This window comes from Microcebus murinus, chromosome 1 (assembly GCF_040939455.1).
Source record: "Microcebus murinus isolate Inina chromosome 1, M.murinus_Inina_mat1.0, whole genome shotgun sequence".
NCBI lineage: Eukaryota > Metazoa > Chordata > Mammalia > Primates > Cheirogaleidae > Microcebus > Microcebus murinus.
This window is the reverse complement of record NC_134104.1, coordinates 160,936,723-160,953,920: the sequence shown is the minus strand read 5'-3', so window position 1 is coordinate 160,953,920 and position 17,198 is coordinate 160,936,723. Positions and strand designations below refer to the sequence as shown.

The 17,198-nt window shown below is 40.0% G+C and overlaps 1 protein-coding gene across 10 annotated transcripts in view; it reads left to right on the top strand.

Moving 5' to 3' along the window:
- Positions 1–17,198, top strand: part of ERC2 (ELKS/RAB6-interacting/CAST family member 2) — a 982,890-nt gene that overhangs the window by 417,332 nt on the left and 548,360 nt on the right. For all 10 annotated transcript variants that reach the window (XR_012922097.1, XR_012922096.1, XM_076008685.1 and 7 more), the window contains one exon: positions 5,228–5,395. Coding sequence is in view for 8 of the 10 variants with exons in the window: in XM_076008685.1 (XP_075864800.1) it covers positions 5,228–5,395 (168 nt within the window). In the remaining 2 variants the exon portion in view is untranslated. The remainder of the gene's footprint in view (positions 1–5,227; positions 5,396–17,198) is intronic.

Here is a 17,198-nt window from a genome sequence, read left to right as displayed (position 1 = left end):
AGTAGCACATCATGTTTTGTCACAACATTGAAACTGTTTTTGAACACCCGCATAAAATATGGCAGAAAGGTCAGGAGCTGTAGGTATAGAACTTCTAGAAACATACCTCACCTTTGGAACTGGTTATAATTCCTGGGTGCTGACATGAAGATTAATAACGCTTAACTCTGATTTTGGCAATTTTTGCCAATTTCATTGCCATGGCCCTTTTCTTTCAAGTTATTACCTGGAACTGAAGTGATAACAAATGTTTTATATTTTATATTGCTAGATAAAAGGTTAAATTTTCATATATAACATGCTCTTATACACACACGCATACACACACACACACACACACAACTGGATAAAAGGGAAATGAGTAATTCTCCTAAAATGGAAAGATTGTCCTCATTTTAACATTAGGTGACTAGTTCTCATGTGGTTAAATCATATGTAAAAATTGGAAATTCAACCTTACGGGTCTTTGTGTACTGACTATATCATACAGTTCTAATTTTCTTTTGTTTTTCTGGGAAATAATGGTGCTCTTTGCTTTGCCAAGTTTTATTATTGAGTCAGCTGCCAAAGTTTCACAGCGAAAGTCAAGGGCTCTTAAAATGATTTGGTGTTGAGTGAAGAGTCAGAGAAAGGTATTCCATATTCCCAAACATTTTAACTTTTATGTCTCTACCTGATGTTGGAATATAATCTAGACTTCAAGGCTTTTCTGATTCTTTTTTAAATGATACACCCTGTTGAGTAAAGTTGGAATATTAGTGAGGGTAACTTTAATTCCACTCATTGCTACCCAGTTTGGAACTACATATTCTAATTTTTAATTGAATATATTCTTTCTTGCCTGATATTCCCTGTATTTAAACTTCCGTACATCAGAAGATTTGTGCGCCTGCTTGTAATTTTGTACCATCTGGAAGTTCATATTTGACTTCAGAAATGATATCATACTTGCTTACTGCAAACTGGGCTAATGTTGGTTGAGATTGGATGCAGTTTAGGTCAAAGTTTTGTCTTAATGTTTGAGGGTCTTTTTTTTTTTTTAATTTCTTGATTCTAGGAGACTTTGCAAAGTTAAGTTAGAGTGAAGGTGATTGAAGGGCATGATCCAAATTCCTTTGAAGTTAAGTACATGCTTTCTGGCACATGGAAAATAAATTCTCCAAAAGAGGACCTCAGCTGGCACAGACTCCCTCCTGCCATGTTGAGTTTGATGTGTGATGAGTAGTGTATTGATCACAACCATCCTTACTTTCTGTTTTGTTTCTGGAGAAATATTCTCACGGTTAGGGTTACTTTTTAATATCTCTGAGGCTCAGGAAGATGCAGCAGGGCACTGATAGATCACACATGGCAAGAAAGTGTTACGATGTTAAGCCTTGAAGTCTAGATTATACTCCAACAGCAGGTAGAGACATAAAAGTTAAGATGTTTGGGAATATGAAATACCTTTCTCCGTCTCTTCACTCAACGCCAAATAATTTTAAGAGCTCCTGACTCTCTCAGCATTACAGTCTCTTTTTCTAAACTGTCTCCAGCACCACTCACTACCTCCCATGTTGTAATTTATTTATATCACAGTTCGGATATTGGGCATTTCCTTTAGTCCAGATAGAGACCATTCAACTTTGACAGCTGGAATGTAGGCGTAATGGAACCACAGTCATGGGTTTCTTCTCAGAATCACACTGAGTCTTGGTAAGCCTGTGTGTAAATATCTACAATTGATTGTAACTCCTTATAAGCACTGCTATAATCTGGAGTGCCCAGCTTGTCCCGGCAATTTCCAAGAATCTTCCAAATGCTTATCCTTTACTCATAAAGTCAAACTCCTATTTTTTTTTTCACTAGATAGGATAAAAAAGAGAAGTAGTGGTGTCATTCTAGGTTGGCAGATGAAGGTAACTTTAAACAAAATAGGCCACTTTCATTTAGGAAAGAGAAGACCCCTGAGAGATGAGTACCCCTCCACCTTCCCAGACCCCGTCTCTACGACTATTATGTGAGAAGAGGCACAGCTCTCTGGTATTTGAGGAATCTGCACCTCTCACCCTCTCCAGTCACAGAATGCCCTTCCTCTCTCATAAGGCAGCCAGGGCCCCTGGGCCTTGGGGGCTCCATGCTCTTGTGATCACCCCTCCCCTGCTGGGACTGCCCAGCTTTATCCTCATCTCTGGGCCAGAAACTGGAAAAACTCTCTGCTCACCACCTCCTCACCACCTTTGACCTTTACAAACACAGCTTAGGCACCCATTTCTTAGAAAGGGGCAACTAAGAAAAGGAGATCCTACTCTAGTAGCTTTTTGTTATCTCTCATATCATCAACATTCCATGATTCCATTCTACCAAAGACTGATTCCTGCCTTTAAAATCATAAAACGTTAAGCACTATCTGTTCTAACCTCTTTGTTCTACAGATGAGGAAACAGACTGGAAGGCTGGGCAGAGGGAAGTGAGAGTTATTTTTTCTGATCCTCATGGCCAGGTGGAAGCAGAACTGGGCCTAAAACCCAAGTGTTATTTGCATTGTTCCTATTGACTTCTTATGGCACCTTGCATCCTTTTTGTTTTTCTTTTCATCTGAATTTTACTTGATTATAGTATAAAGAAGTGAAACATTCAACAAAATTGGTTATGAGATGCAGCAACCATGTACTTCCCCTTGTCTCATTTCTTCTTCCCCAGTACAAACCCTTTTAACTCCCTGTGTTTGGTTATTTTGTTATCTCTAAATAATATGCTTATATCTCTACTTCCTGATTATTGATATAGCAACTATCTATTGACTTTCTGGTATGGAGGGTGAGGATTAGACCCTTCTGTCACCAGCATCTCACCCATGTGAGCTGAGCCCTATCCAAACCATCCCAACCATATAGCCTTCATTCTCCCAATAGGATTATATAGCATTAATCATTTATTATTATTATTAATTTAGTTGCCAGGCTATGTTTTTGTTTATTTTGGTCTCTTTCTATGAAAGAGATCATCATAAGATGTTTGCTAATGCTTAGATATATACTCATATATTTTTCAACTTCATTGATATTAATTTAAATGATTAAATTATATAGTTCAATGGGTTTTGATTAATCTGTACACCATGTAACCACTCTCCACTCTCCTGATGTATTTAGAGAACAAAAGTTCCCTCCTGGCCCTTTGTAATCAGCCCTTCCCACCTCCCGCTCCAGGCAACCATTGCTCTCACTTCTATCACCGTAGTTTAGCTTTATCTTTTTTAGAATTTCATAGAAGTGGGAGTAGAATCATGCAATCAATCCTCTAAATTATTTCACTGGACACGCTTTTGAGATTCATCTATGTTGTTGTATTGGTAGTTCATTCCTTTTTATGGATAAATAGTATTCCATATAAATATACCACAGTTTGTTTATCCATTCACTTGCTGATAGACATTTGGATTCTTTCCAATGTGATCAATTATGAATGGTACTGCTATGAACATTTCTGTAAACATTATTCTGTGTATACACCTTTTACACTCACTGTATGATCTCGTTTAATTTTGATTTGTAGTAGGAAACATAGTATATTCCTTTCCCACATCAAGGGAATTAACCACAAGTTATTTCATTTATTTCTTTCCAAAGTAACCAGGACAGATCCTTGAGGAGGTAACTCCTGTAACCCATGGATGGTTCTAAACCTAGCTTTTACATATGATCACATTTAAGGTATCTTTAATGATCCAGAAAAAATAAATCATGGTGGTTGTCTCAGTTCATTCAGACTTCTGTAACAAAGTACCTGGCCTGGGAGGCTTCTCAGCAACAGCAATTTCTACCTTACTAGCAGAGGCTGGGAAGTCCAGGGTAAGGACACCAGCAGATTGGATGTCTGGGAGGGCTCACTCTCTACTTCATAGATGGCACCTTCTCTCCATGTCCTGTGTGGTGGAAGGAGTGCATGAACTCCTTTGGGCCTCTTTGAGAGGGGATCTGATCCCATTCATGAGCACTTCACCCTCAAGACCTACTCATCTCCTAAAGGTCACATCTCTTAATACTATTGCACTGGGGCTTTGATTTCAACATACGAATTTGGGTGACACAAACTTGCAGACCACAACAGTAGTATTTGCTGAAGTGGCAACACAATAATTGTAGCAAATGGTTCTAGTCTTTTTGTTTTTTTGTTTTTTTTCATTCAATAAAAAGCAAATTCTTGGGACTAATATATAAAATGTCATTGTTCAGCTGAGAATACTTTCCTTAGGAATCTTGTAGTCTGTTATTGACAATAATAAGGACAATAACCCTTCAAATAAAGTGTTTGTCATAGTTGCTTTTTAAGACTAGTGTGTTTAAGATTAGTATTTATTTATAAATATAGTTGCCAAATATAGTATCATAGATCAATAAAGCATAATTTGAAAAGGCTATAAAGGATTAGCTTTAAAATCATCTTCTGGTAGTCTTCATACTATTTGGATTGTCTCATTTTTTAACCACCCTAGTGATTTTTTTCTATGATCTAATCTCAGTAGTCTAGAAATAGAACTTTTTTTGCACATGGCCTTCAGAATGTTAAATAAAAAATAAAGCTTATGTTTTCTCCTTTAATTATGACATTTAAAAAGCAAGAATTGTAATTTTCTACTTTTTGAGTTAAGGTACAAACAGGGACTTTTTGTGATATGCTTTGATCTTTTTTTCTTTAAAAATATTTAGAAAGCATTGTTTCATGTAGCTGGAGAATGGATATTTTGTTTCTACATCATTTTCTTCCTCCAGCAGCATTAACTTCCTCTTGGCAACGTGTATTTTTCATATAAAAATGGAGGGTTTCTCCACGTGTCAATCTTGTTCTTCCAGATGTCCATGGCTCGCTACGTTTTCCATATTCCTGGAGGATGCTGCAAAACACGGGCAGCGTTTTCCCCTCCCTGGGCTCTCAGAGACATGGAGTATCATTGTGCTCTGTACCCCAGCTTAAATAAACATGTTTCCTGTAAGTGGGGAAACAAACATGAAAATATACTACTGTTTTGCAATGTCTTACTTCATAGAAGCCTTATATTTTTAAAGACCGTTTACAATGAAAATGACAGTCAAGATAGATACAGGTGTTAAACCACACCGCGAGCCCGAGTGCAGCTCTCTGGCGCTGTGCTAGGTGCATGCTGCGCCCCGCTCCTCCAAGGCCACCGCTGCCAGGTGCTGACGACCTCTGTACAAGACCACAACCTTCTTTTTCCTGATTTCAGGTAGATGCACTGAGATTGCGCCTGGAAGAGAAAGAATCTTTTCTCAATAAAAAAACGAAACAGCTGCAGGACCTCACAGAAGAGAAGGGGACGCTGGCTGGAGAGATTCGTGACATGAAAGATATGTTAGAGGTGAAAGAAAGAAAAATCAATGTTCTTCAGAAAAAGGTGAGTAGCTCACATAAGCCCCTCAGGTTGGGAATTGGTATCATCCATGTCTTATCATTTTAGAAAAATTTTGAGCACATGGAAAATAAAATATCTTTTTAAGAATTTTAGATTAGGAAGCATAAACTTTTTACTTGTAATTTACTTACTGGTAGTTGTAGCATATTATTTTTTGCATGGCCTGCTGAATTTTCTATTTGATTACCTAGAAACTAAATAGTGATGATTTTTTTTTTCATTTGCCGGAGTAAACATAGAGTAATTATATAAATTTAGATACAAATCAGAAATGATAAAACATCAAAACAGTTGGCTAATGTTCCTTTTTCCTTACTGAGAGTTAGGACAGTATTTTGTGTGTCTTAAATGTATTCTAGAAGAATTTTGTATTCACATAAACTTTAGTAGGCGCTATCCTACCAAAACTATGTAGATTTGGGGAGGGGCAGGAGTAATATTTTACGCCCATTGCTTAATTGAAATCAATGGAAAGAATGTATAATAAGTTCCAACCACAGTGATCCAACCCAGGATATGCTCAACTTTGTTAGGGTCCTCCCTCCCTTCCTTCCTCAGCTTATTTTCTTTATTATGCAGTACCCTGATTTTGTGACAACACCCCAATTTTCTCTTGGAAAATTCCCATTTGCTGCTGTGTACAGTTTTGTTGGGACCTTTGAATGTCCTGCCTTCTCCTGGGAAAAAAGTAGGCTAGAAGAGAAACCAATATTGCTCTTTTATGAAGAAGAAAGTATGTTGGAAAGATTGAGGGCTCTCGGATGAACAGACACCCGGCGTGGAAACTGGGCAGAAGTCACTGGTGGATGCTGGGCGGCATGCTGGCCGGGACCCTGCCATCCACAGGCAGGGGGGCCAGCACCGTGCTGCAGCTGCAGGCAATGGAAGCACTGGCCCCTGCTCTCAGTGTCACTGGCCACCGTCATCTCCCACCTGGCTTAGATCAGTAGCATCCTAACTGTTTTTCCTGTTTCCACCCTTATGTTTCCTACAGCCTGATCTTCACACAGAAATGAGAGTAATCTTTTCATAAAATAGTTCATGTCACTCTCTGATCAAAACTCTCCAGTCACAACTAGCCACATAATCGGTGGGGCCTAGTGCATAGTGTAAAGGTGGAGCCCCTGTCCAAAAATTGAGAATTTCTTGATAGTAATAGGAGAATATTAAACGAAGCATGGCTCCCTGTGTAGTTGCACAGGTCACAGGCCATGAAGCTGTCCCTGTCTCCAGTGGCTTGCATCATTACTCAAGGTGCCAGTGGAAGTCCTTACAAGGGCCCAGGGCTCCCTCTGACCAATCGGAACGCCCGTCTTGCCAGTTTCCACTTTGCTCAGGTTCCATCAGCCGCTGTGGCCTTCGTGCTGTGCTGCAGACATGGCAGGCACGTCCTCTCGGCCTGACGTGTGCTGTCAGCGGGAACACGCTCCTCCGGAACCCAAGCTGCCCAGTGTGGTAGCGTGAGCCGTGTCGCTTTAAGGCCTTGAGTTGAGGTATGCTGTAAGTGTGAAATACACATCAGATGTGGAAGACTTATTATGAAAAAAAAAGAATGCAAGCTCTCTCATGAATAATTTTTCTGTTGATTATGTGTTGAAATAAAAATATGTTGGGCATATCTGCTAAGTTATATTATGAAAATTAATTTCACCTGTTTCTTTTTACTTTTTAAATGTGATTACTAGAAAGTTTGAAATGACCTGTGTGGCTCACGTCATGTTTCTGTTGGGCGGAACTGCTCTAAACAGCCACGGAGCTTATGCCTTTGCTTCCTTCAGGTCTCTGTTCAAATGGCACTTTGTTACGAGCCTTCTTTGTCCATCCTGCATAAAATAGCATGACCACTCCCATTCCTGACTTCGGTATTCCCTTATGCAGTATTATTTTTCTAAGTAGAACTTATCACTATCTGACAAATGTATATTTTAAAAAAATGTATTCATTTGTATTACTCAAATATAAATTCCAGGTCAGTCTTTTTTCCCTAATTATTACATCTTTAGTACACAGAAGGTATACCTGGTCAATAAATATTTGCTGAATGAATAAATGAACTTGCTCCAGAGTTAAAGTCTTGAGTAGGAACATTTAATTGGCCAAGATGAGGTCACAAGCCCACCCCTTACTGCCAAGAACACTCTTTCCTGTGAATTTGATTCAAGGACGGAGCTATGGCACTCATTGTTTTTCTGCGGCAAAGCAGTGATGACATTATCAACAAATTCCTAATATCTAAACCCCCCAGCCCCCGCCTGCCCATGCTTCTGCCTTTTCATAAATGTACTCTAGTCTTTCCTAACTCTGAGATCCAGCCAGTCTCTTCCCATTGCATTCCTATATTATGGTCAGCCAGAAGCCTAAATGGTATGTTCATGTACAGAATAGTGGCTTGCATTTAAAAAATAAAGTTAGATTTAAACCCAATCATAGAGACTTCACTGAAGAGTGAAAAGTAGAGAATTGCCTTTGTTTGGAATTCTCAGGATATTGGCAATTTGATGGGTTATATTATTAATTTATTTCTGTAAAGGTCTTTATGCACAAAGTCTTCATCATTGGGTCCCCCTTTTGCACACCAGCTAATTGATACAGATAATTAGAAGAGGTGACTAACGACCCTTGGATCAAAGGGCCTGCCTAGGGCAGGTGGGATGAACAGAGAGATGGTTATAGCAGCAGATCTTGGAGCACGTTCTAAAAATTTAAAAGAAGAATTTTCATTTAAAATCTCTAGCAGCAAATGTAACAGAATGAAATTGATTGAACTTATATTGAACACTGTATGCTGGATACTCAAAAATGCTTGTTACACGTACTATTTACTTACTTTTAACCATTATGTGGCTAGGTACAATTATTAATCCAAGGATATCGAAGCTTATTGTAAGCTTGCCCAAGGTCACACAGCCTAGATATAAGTTTCTTTTTTTATCTTTGGGAAAATTGAATAAAATGATTAATGAAAATTAACAAGCCTCATTTTCCTTTTGACCTCAATTTTTATGATGACAACACCAGTCATGAGAGTGAATTGAGGAAGAATATTACAGTTGTTTGTTTTGTCAGGAGTTGAGACTAAGTGCTCTCATTCTTGAGGAATAAATGACAGTTTTATTATTAACGATTTTGGGATGGCACTTTCAATGCATAAGCAGGAAATGACCACTTCTGCGCATGCAAATATTTTTCAAAATTTTAAACTTTCCCCCACAGCCAGACTCAGAGGTTTGGGGGCCAGTTTGGAAGTTCTAGAACAAAGTTGTATATTATGCCTTCTTTTGGCAACATGATCATGATTTCACTTGTTTAAATCCTGTAGATAATGCATGTGGAAATGTTTCATGCATATTTGGAGAGGTAACTCAGCTTCAAGTTTTTTAATGGAGTATTTACCCATACATTTGAGGAGGAAATAAAACCACTAGAAATATAGTAAAGCAGCAGGGGCTCTATTATGCCTGCAACGTGAAAGAAAAATAATCCCCAGACAAGTGATGCAAAAAATTTAGAAACAGACTCAAAATGTATTAATAATATAGAGGGCCAATATCGTGGGCCAATGAAACATCATCTTTGGGGCTGGAGACTGCTTGGAGCTTAGACCACGTTTAGCATAATTGGCTGTTTTAAGGCAGGCCTGGACTGACACAGTATGAGCTTTGGGATTAGAGTGTGTTGGCATAGAAGAGTAATACACTCATGTCACTGTCAGAGGTGCAATATTAATATTTCTTATAAACTTTTTTGCAACCTGCTTTGTGTTTTGATGCCATGTTTAATCTGGTGAAGGTAGGCTTGCACTTAGTCAGCTTTGCCTTCAGAGCTCTGGGTGGCAGTGGTCTCGAGTCCTGCCTAAGCGATGTAGACAGGCATGGCCATGATGCTCTAACCATTTCATCACTCGAGGAAGAAAGTGAGGCTGAATAGAGAACCCCAGGTGGCAGAACATCTATGATCAAGCTTTCGTAAGGACAAGATCATCCAGAGTGGATTTTTATCCTTACCGTCATATTTTTTGGCTCTACTCCATAATTCTAAGATAGAGTTCTTTCAGTAGGGGACAAAAATGTGCATGTATGAAAAGTGTCTAGTGGAATATCCCCTTGTGTCTATGCTACTGAAATCAGAAGAACAGTATAGTTTTCATGCTGTAGCCTTGCTATTCTGTTCCCATACCTGAATTTAAAAACTGTAACTGATGAAGTGCTACGTGACTATTGAGTTTTTGTAGGAAATGTCATAAAACCTTGATGACATTGTACATTTGGAAAGTGTATAATGCTCAGGATTCGAGGACATAGTAGCATTATTTGAACCAGATCAAATTCAGCAAATTAGGCAGCTCATAGATTTTGCAGCAAAAACTTGCTACCCAAGACATTTTTTAAAAAATGCCATTAAAATGGACAAAAATTCTATCTTTATTTTCATTCTAGGCCTCAGTCCCACAAACAATGAGAATTTATAAAGCATAGGTACTTTATTAGGGGTAGAAAAACAGATGGTGATCTCTCTGGAAGCCAAGTTCACTGGCTGCCTACTAAACTCCATGGATTGCCCTGTGGGTTGGAAAAGGCAGAGAGTGGTGAGTGGGGTTAGCTCCTGGGAGTGTTGTGTATGGTCCTGCCCACATCAGCAGCCTTACTGTACCTATTTGGAAGTGTGGTGGTGAAAATTCTGATGCTACGGAAGTGCTAAGTTTCTTCATGAGATTTATGAAACAAAAAGAAAGTAGTACCTGAGAAGATGACTACAGAATGTAGAGATTTCCATGTCAGTGTAAAATTGAACTAAGATGTGGAGGACTTTTTGACTCAATTGAGCTCTTTCGTGGTGTTTAAACATCTAGTTGATCTTTTATACTTATTATTGGCAAACCTAATTTTTTGAACATGTGAAAAATCATATTCATTTTGCATTTGCTGAGTGCTTGTATGTGTCAGTCACCACTCTGGGGCCTGGAGTTTCAAAGAAATAAGACATTTTCCAGTCTTCAAGAAGCTGACAGTCTGGGTGGGGAGACAGACATGCATAATCCTAAATGTAAGTATAGCAGAGAGCAGTGTGAGACATGCTACCAGGAGCAAACCACTTGATGGATGCAAGCAGTAGCAAGGAGCTACTTCTTGCTCCCTTAAGTAAAAGGGAATTTGTTGCAAGGAAATCCAGAGCCCCAGTATCAGGTCTATAGAACCAGATTGGGGCTGATCAAGAACCAGACCAGGGGAAGGCAAAGACCACCATGATTTCATAACCAGGAGCGTCTGGTCAGGTCTTTCCTACCTGGCTGCTCACTTTCACCTTCTTCTCTCTGCTCCCACATCACACTGTCAGTCAGGATTCAGAGTCCTGGGACAAATTTCACACAACTGCCTCTCGTTGGCAGGATCCGACAAGACCTCTCCATTAAGAGTCTAGGAAATGTGGCTCCAAAGATTACACTTGAGCTTTCCACTCAGTTCCTGTGTCATTACCTTGGAGAAGTCTTTGCTGGCAATGCAAGCTGGTTAGAGAACTATTTCTCGGCTCCATTTGGAATGATCCATCCCTTTGGTGAATGCTGGCTTCCCTCTCAGGGGTTGAGTGCCTTTTTTTTTTTTTTTTTTTTTTTTTTTTTTTGAGACAGAGTCTCACTTTGTTGCCCAGGCTAGAGTGAGTGCCGTGGCGTCAGCCTGGCTCACAACCTCAATCTCCGGTGCTCAGCGATCCTACTGCCTCAGCCTCCTGAGTAGCTGGGACTACAGGCATGCGCCACCATGCCCGGCTAATTTTTTGTATATATATTTTTAGTTGGTCAATTAATTTATTTCTATTTTTGGTAGAGACAGGGTCTCGCTCAGGCTAGTTTCGAACTCCTGACCTTAGCAATCCGCCCGCCTCGGCCTCCCAAAGTGCTGGGATTACAGGCATGAGCCACCATGCCCGGCCGGTTGAGTGCCTTTGAGTGCCCCAAGTACGGTCATCAAGATACCTCCAGCTCCTGGCAAAATTCCTGGCATGCGGTGGTCCTTGATCAGTATGCATTGGATGAATACATGAACTCAGCAAATTCTCATGAATGACAAATTGGGAGAGGAGAAATCACTTTGAGATCACTTCTAGCCCAAGGATATTGTTAGCTCTGAGGAAAGTCACTAGCCCCTGTGAAATGTCAAACCCACTCTTGTTCCCAGCACGGTATGTTCCGTGTAGGCTGCAAGATGGAACCTTCCATGAATAATAAAACACAGATGAGGAAATGACTGCTGCTCTGCCCACACCTAACACCTCCAGCCTTGGTTCCATTACCCTGGGAAGGTAAAAAGGGATGAAGGTTTGAGAAAGGGAGCTTAGCCACTTTCTTTTCATTTTCCTTTTTAATAAAAAGATAATGTGGCATTTATAGAGAATATTGTCTTGTTCTGCAAAAAGAATGTTTCCTTTTCCAGTTTCACTTCTAATTTATTGGACTGTTAGAGGCATAATATTTTATGAGAGTGATACAGTTGACACAAGAAAGTGACTCCCAATGCTGGGAGCCGCTTGAGGTCCAAGTGGGTCCTTGGCTTTGTGCAAGAAAGAATGCAAGAGTGAGTTGACAGTGTAAAGTGAATTCAGAAACTATAGAAAGTTTACTTCATAGAGTAGAGGCTAGTTCTCTCTGCAGAGGAGAACCAGCCCATGGTTCCTTTTGCCCCTCTATTTAAGCAACAGCTTAATTAAAGGCTAAACAAGGGGAGGAATAGGCATGTTATTTTTTGGGTAAGGGAAGTGTTTTTCTGTAATTAGGGTGATACCTTCCTTTTGGCTTCATGTGGTCAAACAGGAAGTGTCATGGCTTCAGGTGCACATGGGAGTGGGAGGTTTCCTTAGAAACTTTCCTGGTAATAAGGTGTATAATGAAGCTGGAAGGTCAAGAGGTGGTGAATTTCCCCACCATCTTGGTTCTAACCGTTTGGAACTTGCCATGCCTCCATCCCGTTTGGATCAGGGTAGTTTGAAACTTTGTTTTGAGAGTTCCTGACTCAGTTAAACAATGTCTGCACAATTGAGCAGTGCTGATAGCAATGCCCAAAGTAGTACCTGCCAATTCCCTGTCTCACAGTGAAATTGCCAATTATATATGGTCATTTCCAATTATGACAGTACAATTAATAATTTGTATAATAAAATTGTTATCTACTATTGATTGAACCTTTACTGTATACCAGAAACTGCACTAGGGGCTTTGTGTCCTGAGGTTATGAGTTCTCGTAACAAGCCTAATGGCACACAGACACTGTCATAATCCCCATTGTTAAAATGAGAGACATGATAGGAAAGGGATGGAGTTATTCTTAACCACCACACTATTCTGGTGTTTTCCTAGGTTATGATCCTGCCTCCCTCATGAGACAAGTGGGATCTTTAATCTATAAGGATTAGCTAATTTACAATTTGAGCAGTTTACCTGTGTCAGTACATAAGGATGCTGCTTTTTAAGACCAAAGTAGCAGAGATGCAGCCACTAGATACTGTGATTTAAAAAAATAGGAAACCAATACATTAATAAAAATAAAATGCCAGGTCTAGGTTTAAAAATACTGTAACCTATATGTAGAAAAAAGAAAGGTTGTCATGACCTTCAATTTCTGTTTATATTTTCCCCCAAGAGAACCCTAAGACATTGAGGTTTTTTGCTGCTTCATTTTTAAGGAATTGTAACACTTTTGCCCAGATGGTGGTTTCACTTTCTTTTCATTGTTGGCTTACAGGGCTAAGACCTCAAAAGACCATGTGTGGCCTCTAAGCAGCTTTCCAGGACTAGTCACAGGCGAACTCAGGTTAGGGGCTGCCTCGTTCCTTGCTGAACCCCGGGGAAGCCAGTCCAGGAAGCTGCTCCGCTTTGCAGTGCGCTGCTCACTGAAAGTCTGACAGGCCTGGGGTAGGCAAGCCTCTGACGCCAGGAGCGAGGCTGACACTTGCCGGATCACAGCTAGCGTGCCACAGCAGCTGTGGGTCTTCGGCAGTGATTCTCAACCGAGGGCCATTCTACGACCCCTTTCCTCACCCCCTGACAACAGTTGGCAATATCTGGAGATGTTTTTGGTTGCTATAGTTGGGAGATTGCTACAAGCATCTTGTGGCTAGAGTCTATTCCAGTGGTGCTGCTAGGCATCCTGACATGCAGAACGACACACCTAACCCCAACAGTGATTGCCTAGAGTCCTTTCCTCCCTGCAGGTGGGCCCCCCACTGATCTTGGTTCTCTAGGCCCCCTGCCATAAGGTAGTGTTTCTTAAAATAGCCTTTACTTAGTGTAACAAAGATTTCTCTGTCCTCTGAGTATTATCTCAATTGATTTATCTAAATTCTTTACCTACACTTTATCTCTGGCATTGTTTGAGGCAATTTATAGAAGTGAATGGTGTGTGTGTATATTAGTGTGTGTGATGTTTGGATTATTACTGTTACTTTCTGTTTTATAATTTTCACAATAATGATCCATCCTTATAAAGAGTATATTCCTACATGGAGGAAGGAAATAGCAGAGGATGTAAACAGATGGAAATCCATACCATGCTTGTGGATCAGCAGACTCAACATCATCAAAATGTCTATACTACCCAAACTGATCTACAGATTCAATGCAATACCTATTAAAATCCCATCAGCATTCTTCACAGATATAGAAAAAATAATTTTACGCTTCGTATGGAACCAAACAAGACCTCGAATATCAAGAGCAATTCTAGGCAACAAAAACAAAATGGGAGGCATTAATATGCCAGGTATCAAACTATACTACAAAGCTGTAGTAATTAAATCAATATGGTGTTGGCACAAAAATAGGAATATTGACCAGTGGAACAGATGTGAGAATCCTGATATAAAACCATCCTCATATAGCCATCTAATCTTTGACAAAGCAAACAAAAACATATGCTGGGGAAAAGAATCCCTTTTCAATAAATGGTGCTGGGAAAACTGGATAGCCACCTGTAGAAGGCTAAAGCAGGACCCACACCTTTCACCTCTCACAAAAATCAACTCACGCTGGATAACAGACTTAAACCTAAGGTATGAAGCTATTAGAATTCTACAGGAAAATGTTGGAAACACTCTCCTAGACATAGGCGTAGGCAAAGAGTTTATGAAGAAGTCCCCAAAGGCAATCACAGCAGCAACAAAAATAAATCAATGGGACATGATCAAACTACAAAACTTCTGCACAGCCAAAGAAATAGTCATGAAAGTAAACAGACAACCTACAGAATGGGAGAAAATTTTTGCATCCTATGCATCCGATAAGGGACTGATAACTAGAATATACTTAGAACTCACGAAAATCAGCAAGAAAAAAATCAAATAACCCTATTAAAAAGTGGGCAAAGGACTTGAACAGAAACTTTTCTAAAGAAGACAGAAGAATGGCCAACAAACATATGAAAAAAATGCTCAACATCTCTAATCATCAGGGAAATGTAAATCAAAACCACAATGAGATATCACTTAACTCCAGTGAGAATGGCCTTTATCAAAAAGTCTCCAAACAATAAATGCTGGCGTGGTTGCGGAGAGAGAGGAACACTCCTACACTGCTGGTGGGACTGCAAACTGGTTCAACCTCTGTGGAAAGCAATATGGAGATACCTTAAAGCGATACAAGTGAATCTACCATTTGATCCAGCAATCCCATTGCTGGGCATCTACCCAAATGATCCAATGACACTCTACAACAAAGACATCTGCACTCGAATGTTTATAGCAGCACAATTCATAATTGCAAGGCTGTGGAAACAGCCCAAGTGCCCATCAATCCAAGAATGGATTAATAAAATGTGGTAAATATATACCATGGAGTACTATTCAGCTCTAAGAAACAACGGAGATATAGCACATCTCATATTTTCCTGGTTAGAGCTGGAACCCATACTACTAAGTGAAGTAGCCCAAGAATGGAAAAACAAGCACCACATATGCTCACCAGCAAACTGGTATTAACTGAGCAGCACCTAAGTGGACACATAGGTACTACAGTAATAGGGTATTGGGCAGGTGGGAGGGGGGAGGGGGCTGGGTACATACATACATAATGAATGAGATGTGCACCATCTGGGGGATGGTCATGCTGGAGACTCAGACTTGTGGGAGGAGAGGGGGAAAGAGCATTTATTGAAACCTTAACATCTGTACCCCCATAATATGCCAAAATTAAAAAAAAAATAAAGCTCTCAGTGAACCTGGTACAGAGGACTCCCTTCTTCTAATAAAAAATACCTCAAGCAAAAAAAAAAAAAGAGTATAAATGGCATTCTTGAACTACTAGAAGTATTAAAATTGATCTGACCACACTGATCATGATATCAACTAATTTGGAGAGGGGAGCTGGTATAGGGAACATATCATAGGAATAAAGTATCTGATTTAGGCAGAACAGATAGGCCACCTAGCAGATACCACCCACATTAAATTTCATTTGCTAAATGCCAGAATTCTTGTCATTTGAAAAATAGTGACCTTTAAGACTAATTTTTTTTTCTGACCAAAATTTTTATTTTATCAACCTTTTAGGCTGAGAATCTGTTTTCTATATGTGTATTAAATATATTTTTTCATATATCTTATCTAGTCATTCAGGATAGGATAGAATTGTTTGTTCAATGTGAATTGAATGTAGATTTAACTAATACACTGCTTAGATATTTGCAATTTTAAAAGTATTGTCTAATTAGTGTTTGATTTGCCAACATACTTTTGAACAGTATCTTCATTGGTCTAGAAAATATAAGAAAAAGCTAACTTAATGCATTACACACTAAGTTCTCTATATGTATTCTGTGTTTGTAGGGTAGCAATATGTCACCAGATCTAAGAAGCATCTTTGCTTTTGCATCATTTAATACACTGTTTCTTCATCATGGCATGAAGGTGATCCAAGGGTTCTAGTGCTAACTAAATTCCACAGGATAAATAATCACCAAGAGTGCATGGCTGCTGCTCTTGGCTGGAATTATTTGCCCCAATGTTGGTGATGGCCTAGGGAAAAGACAGCTTGGTGACTTTATCCAATTGATCCTGTTGGCCAGAAGTCCATTTTATCCCAATGAAATGATATTTCAAAAGTCACTTTGTGGATGCTTTGTGTCTCTTGAGTAGAGGTTGTGGCTTCCTTGGTAGACCTCAGGATTCTTTGTGAAGCAGTGAATTCTCCAGTCTCCTCCTTCGTGTACATTGCTTTTCTTATAAGGGATTTGAAGTTGTCCTTCCAGAATGATGTTGATAAAATAGCATTTTATTATCAAAGGAACTGAAGCCAGAAAAATTCATCTTCTGATGGAGCAATTAAAGAGGTTTGGGGAGCCTGCTCATTAATTCCTGTGGGCATTCAGCATCTCAGGCACTGTCTTCACTCAGCTGCCTCTGTCTCCTCTTGGGCTCTGTGGAACACAGCCCAGTGTTATTTGCCTTTAAAAGGCACGCATATATGGGTGTGCTCATGAAGCCTGGGCAAGCCTGAAGACGGAAAGACACGAGAGAACGGTAAACCTGGAGGAGACTCGCCGGACCCTCCTAGTCCAGTCTCTTCATATCTCCACTCAGGATACAGAGGCCCTGAGAGAGGAAGCGACTTGTGCAGGGTCGCACAGCTAATTAGTGCAGAGCCTGGGCTGTGCCCCAGTGTCTGAATCTGGTTATACTTTCTCTTTCCTTCTCTCAGTGCCTCCATGGCATCTGAGGCCTCGGGCACCGTGGCCTTTCTCTGGCCGGTTTGCCTGCCTGCCTGCCTTTCTGCTGCCCAGCCATCCAAAAAGATACTTTTAGC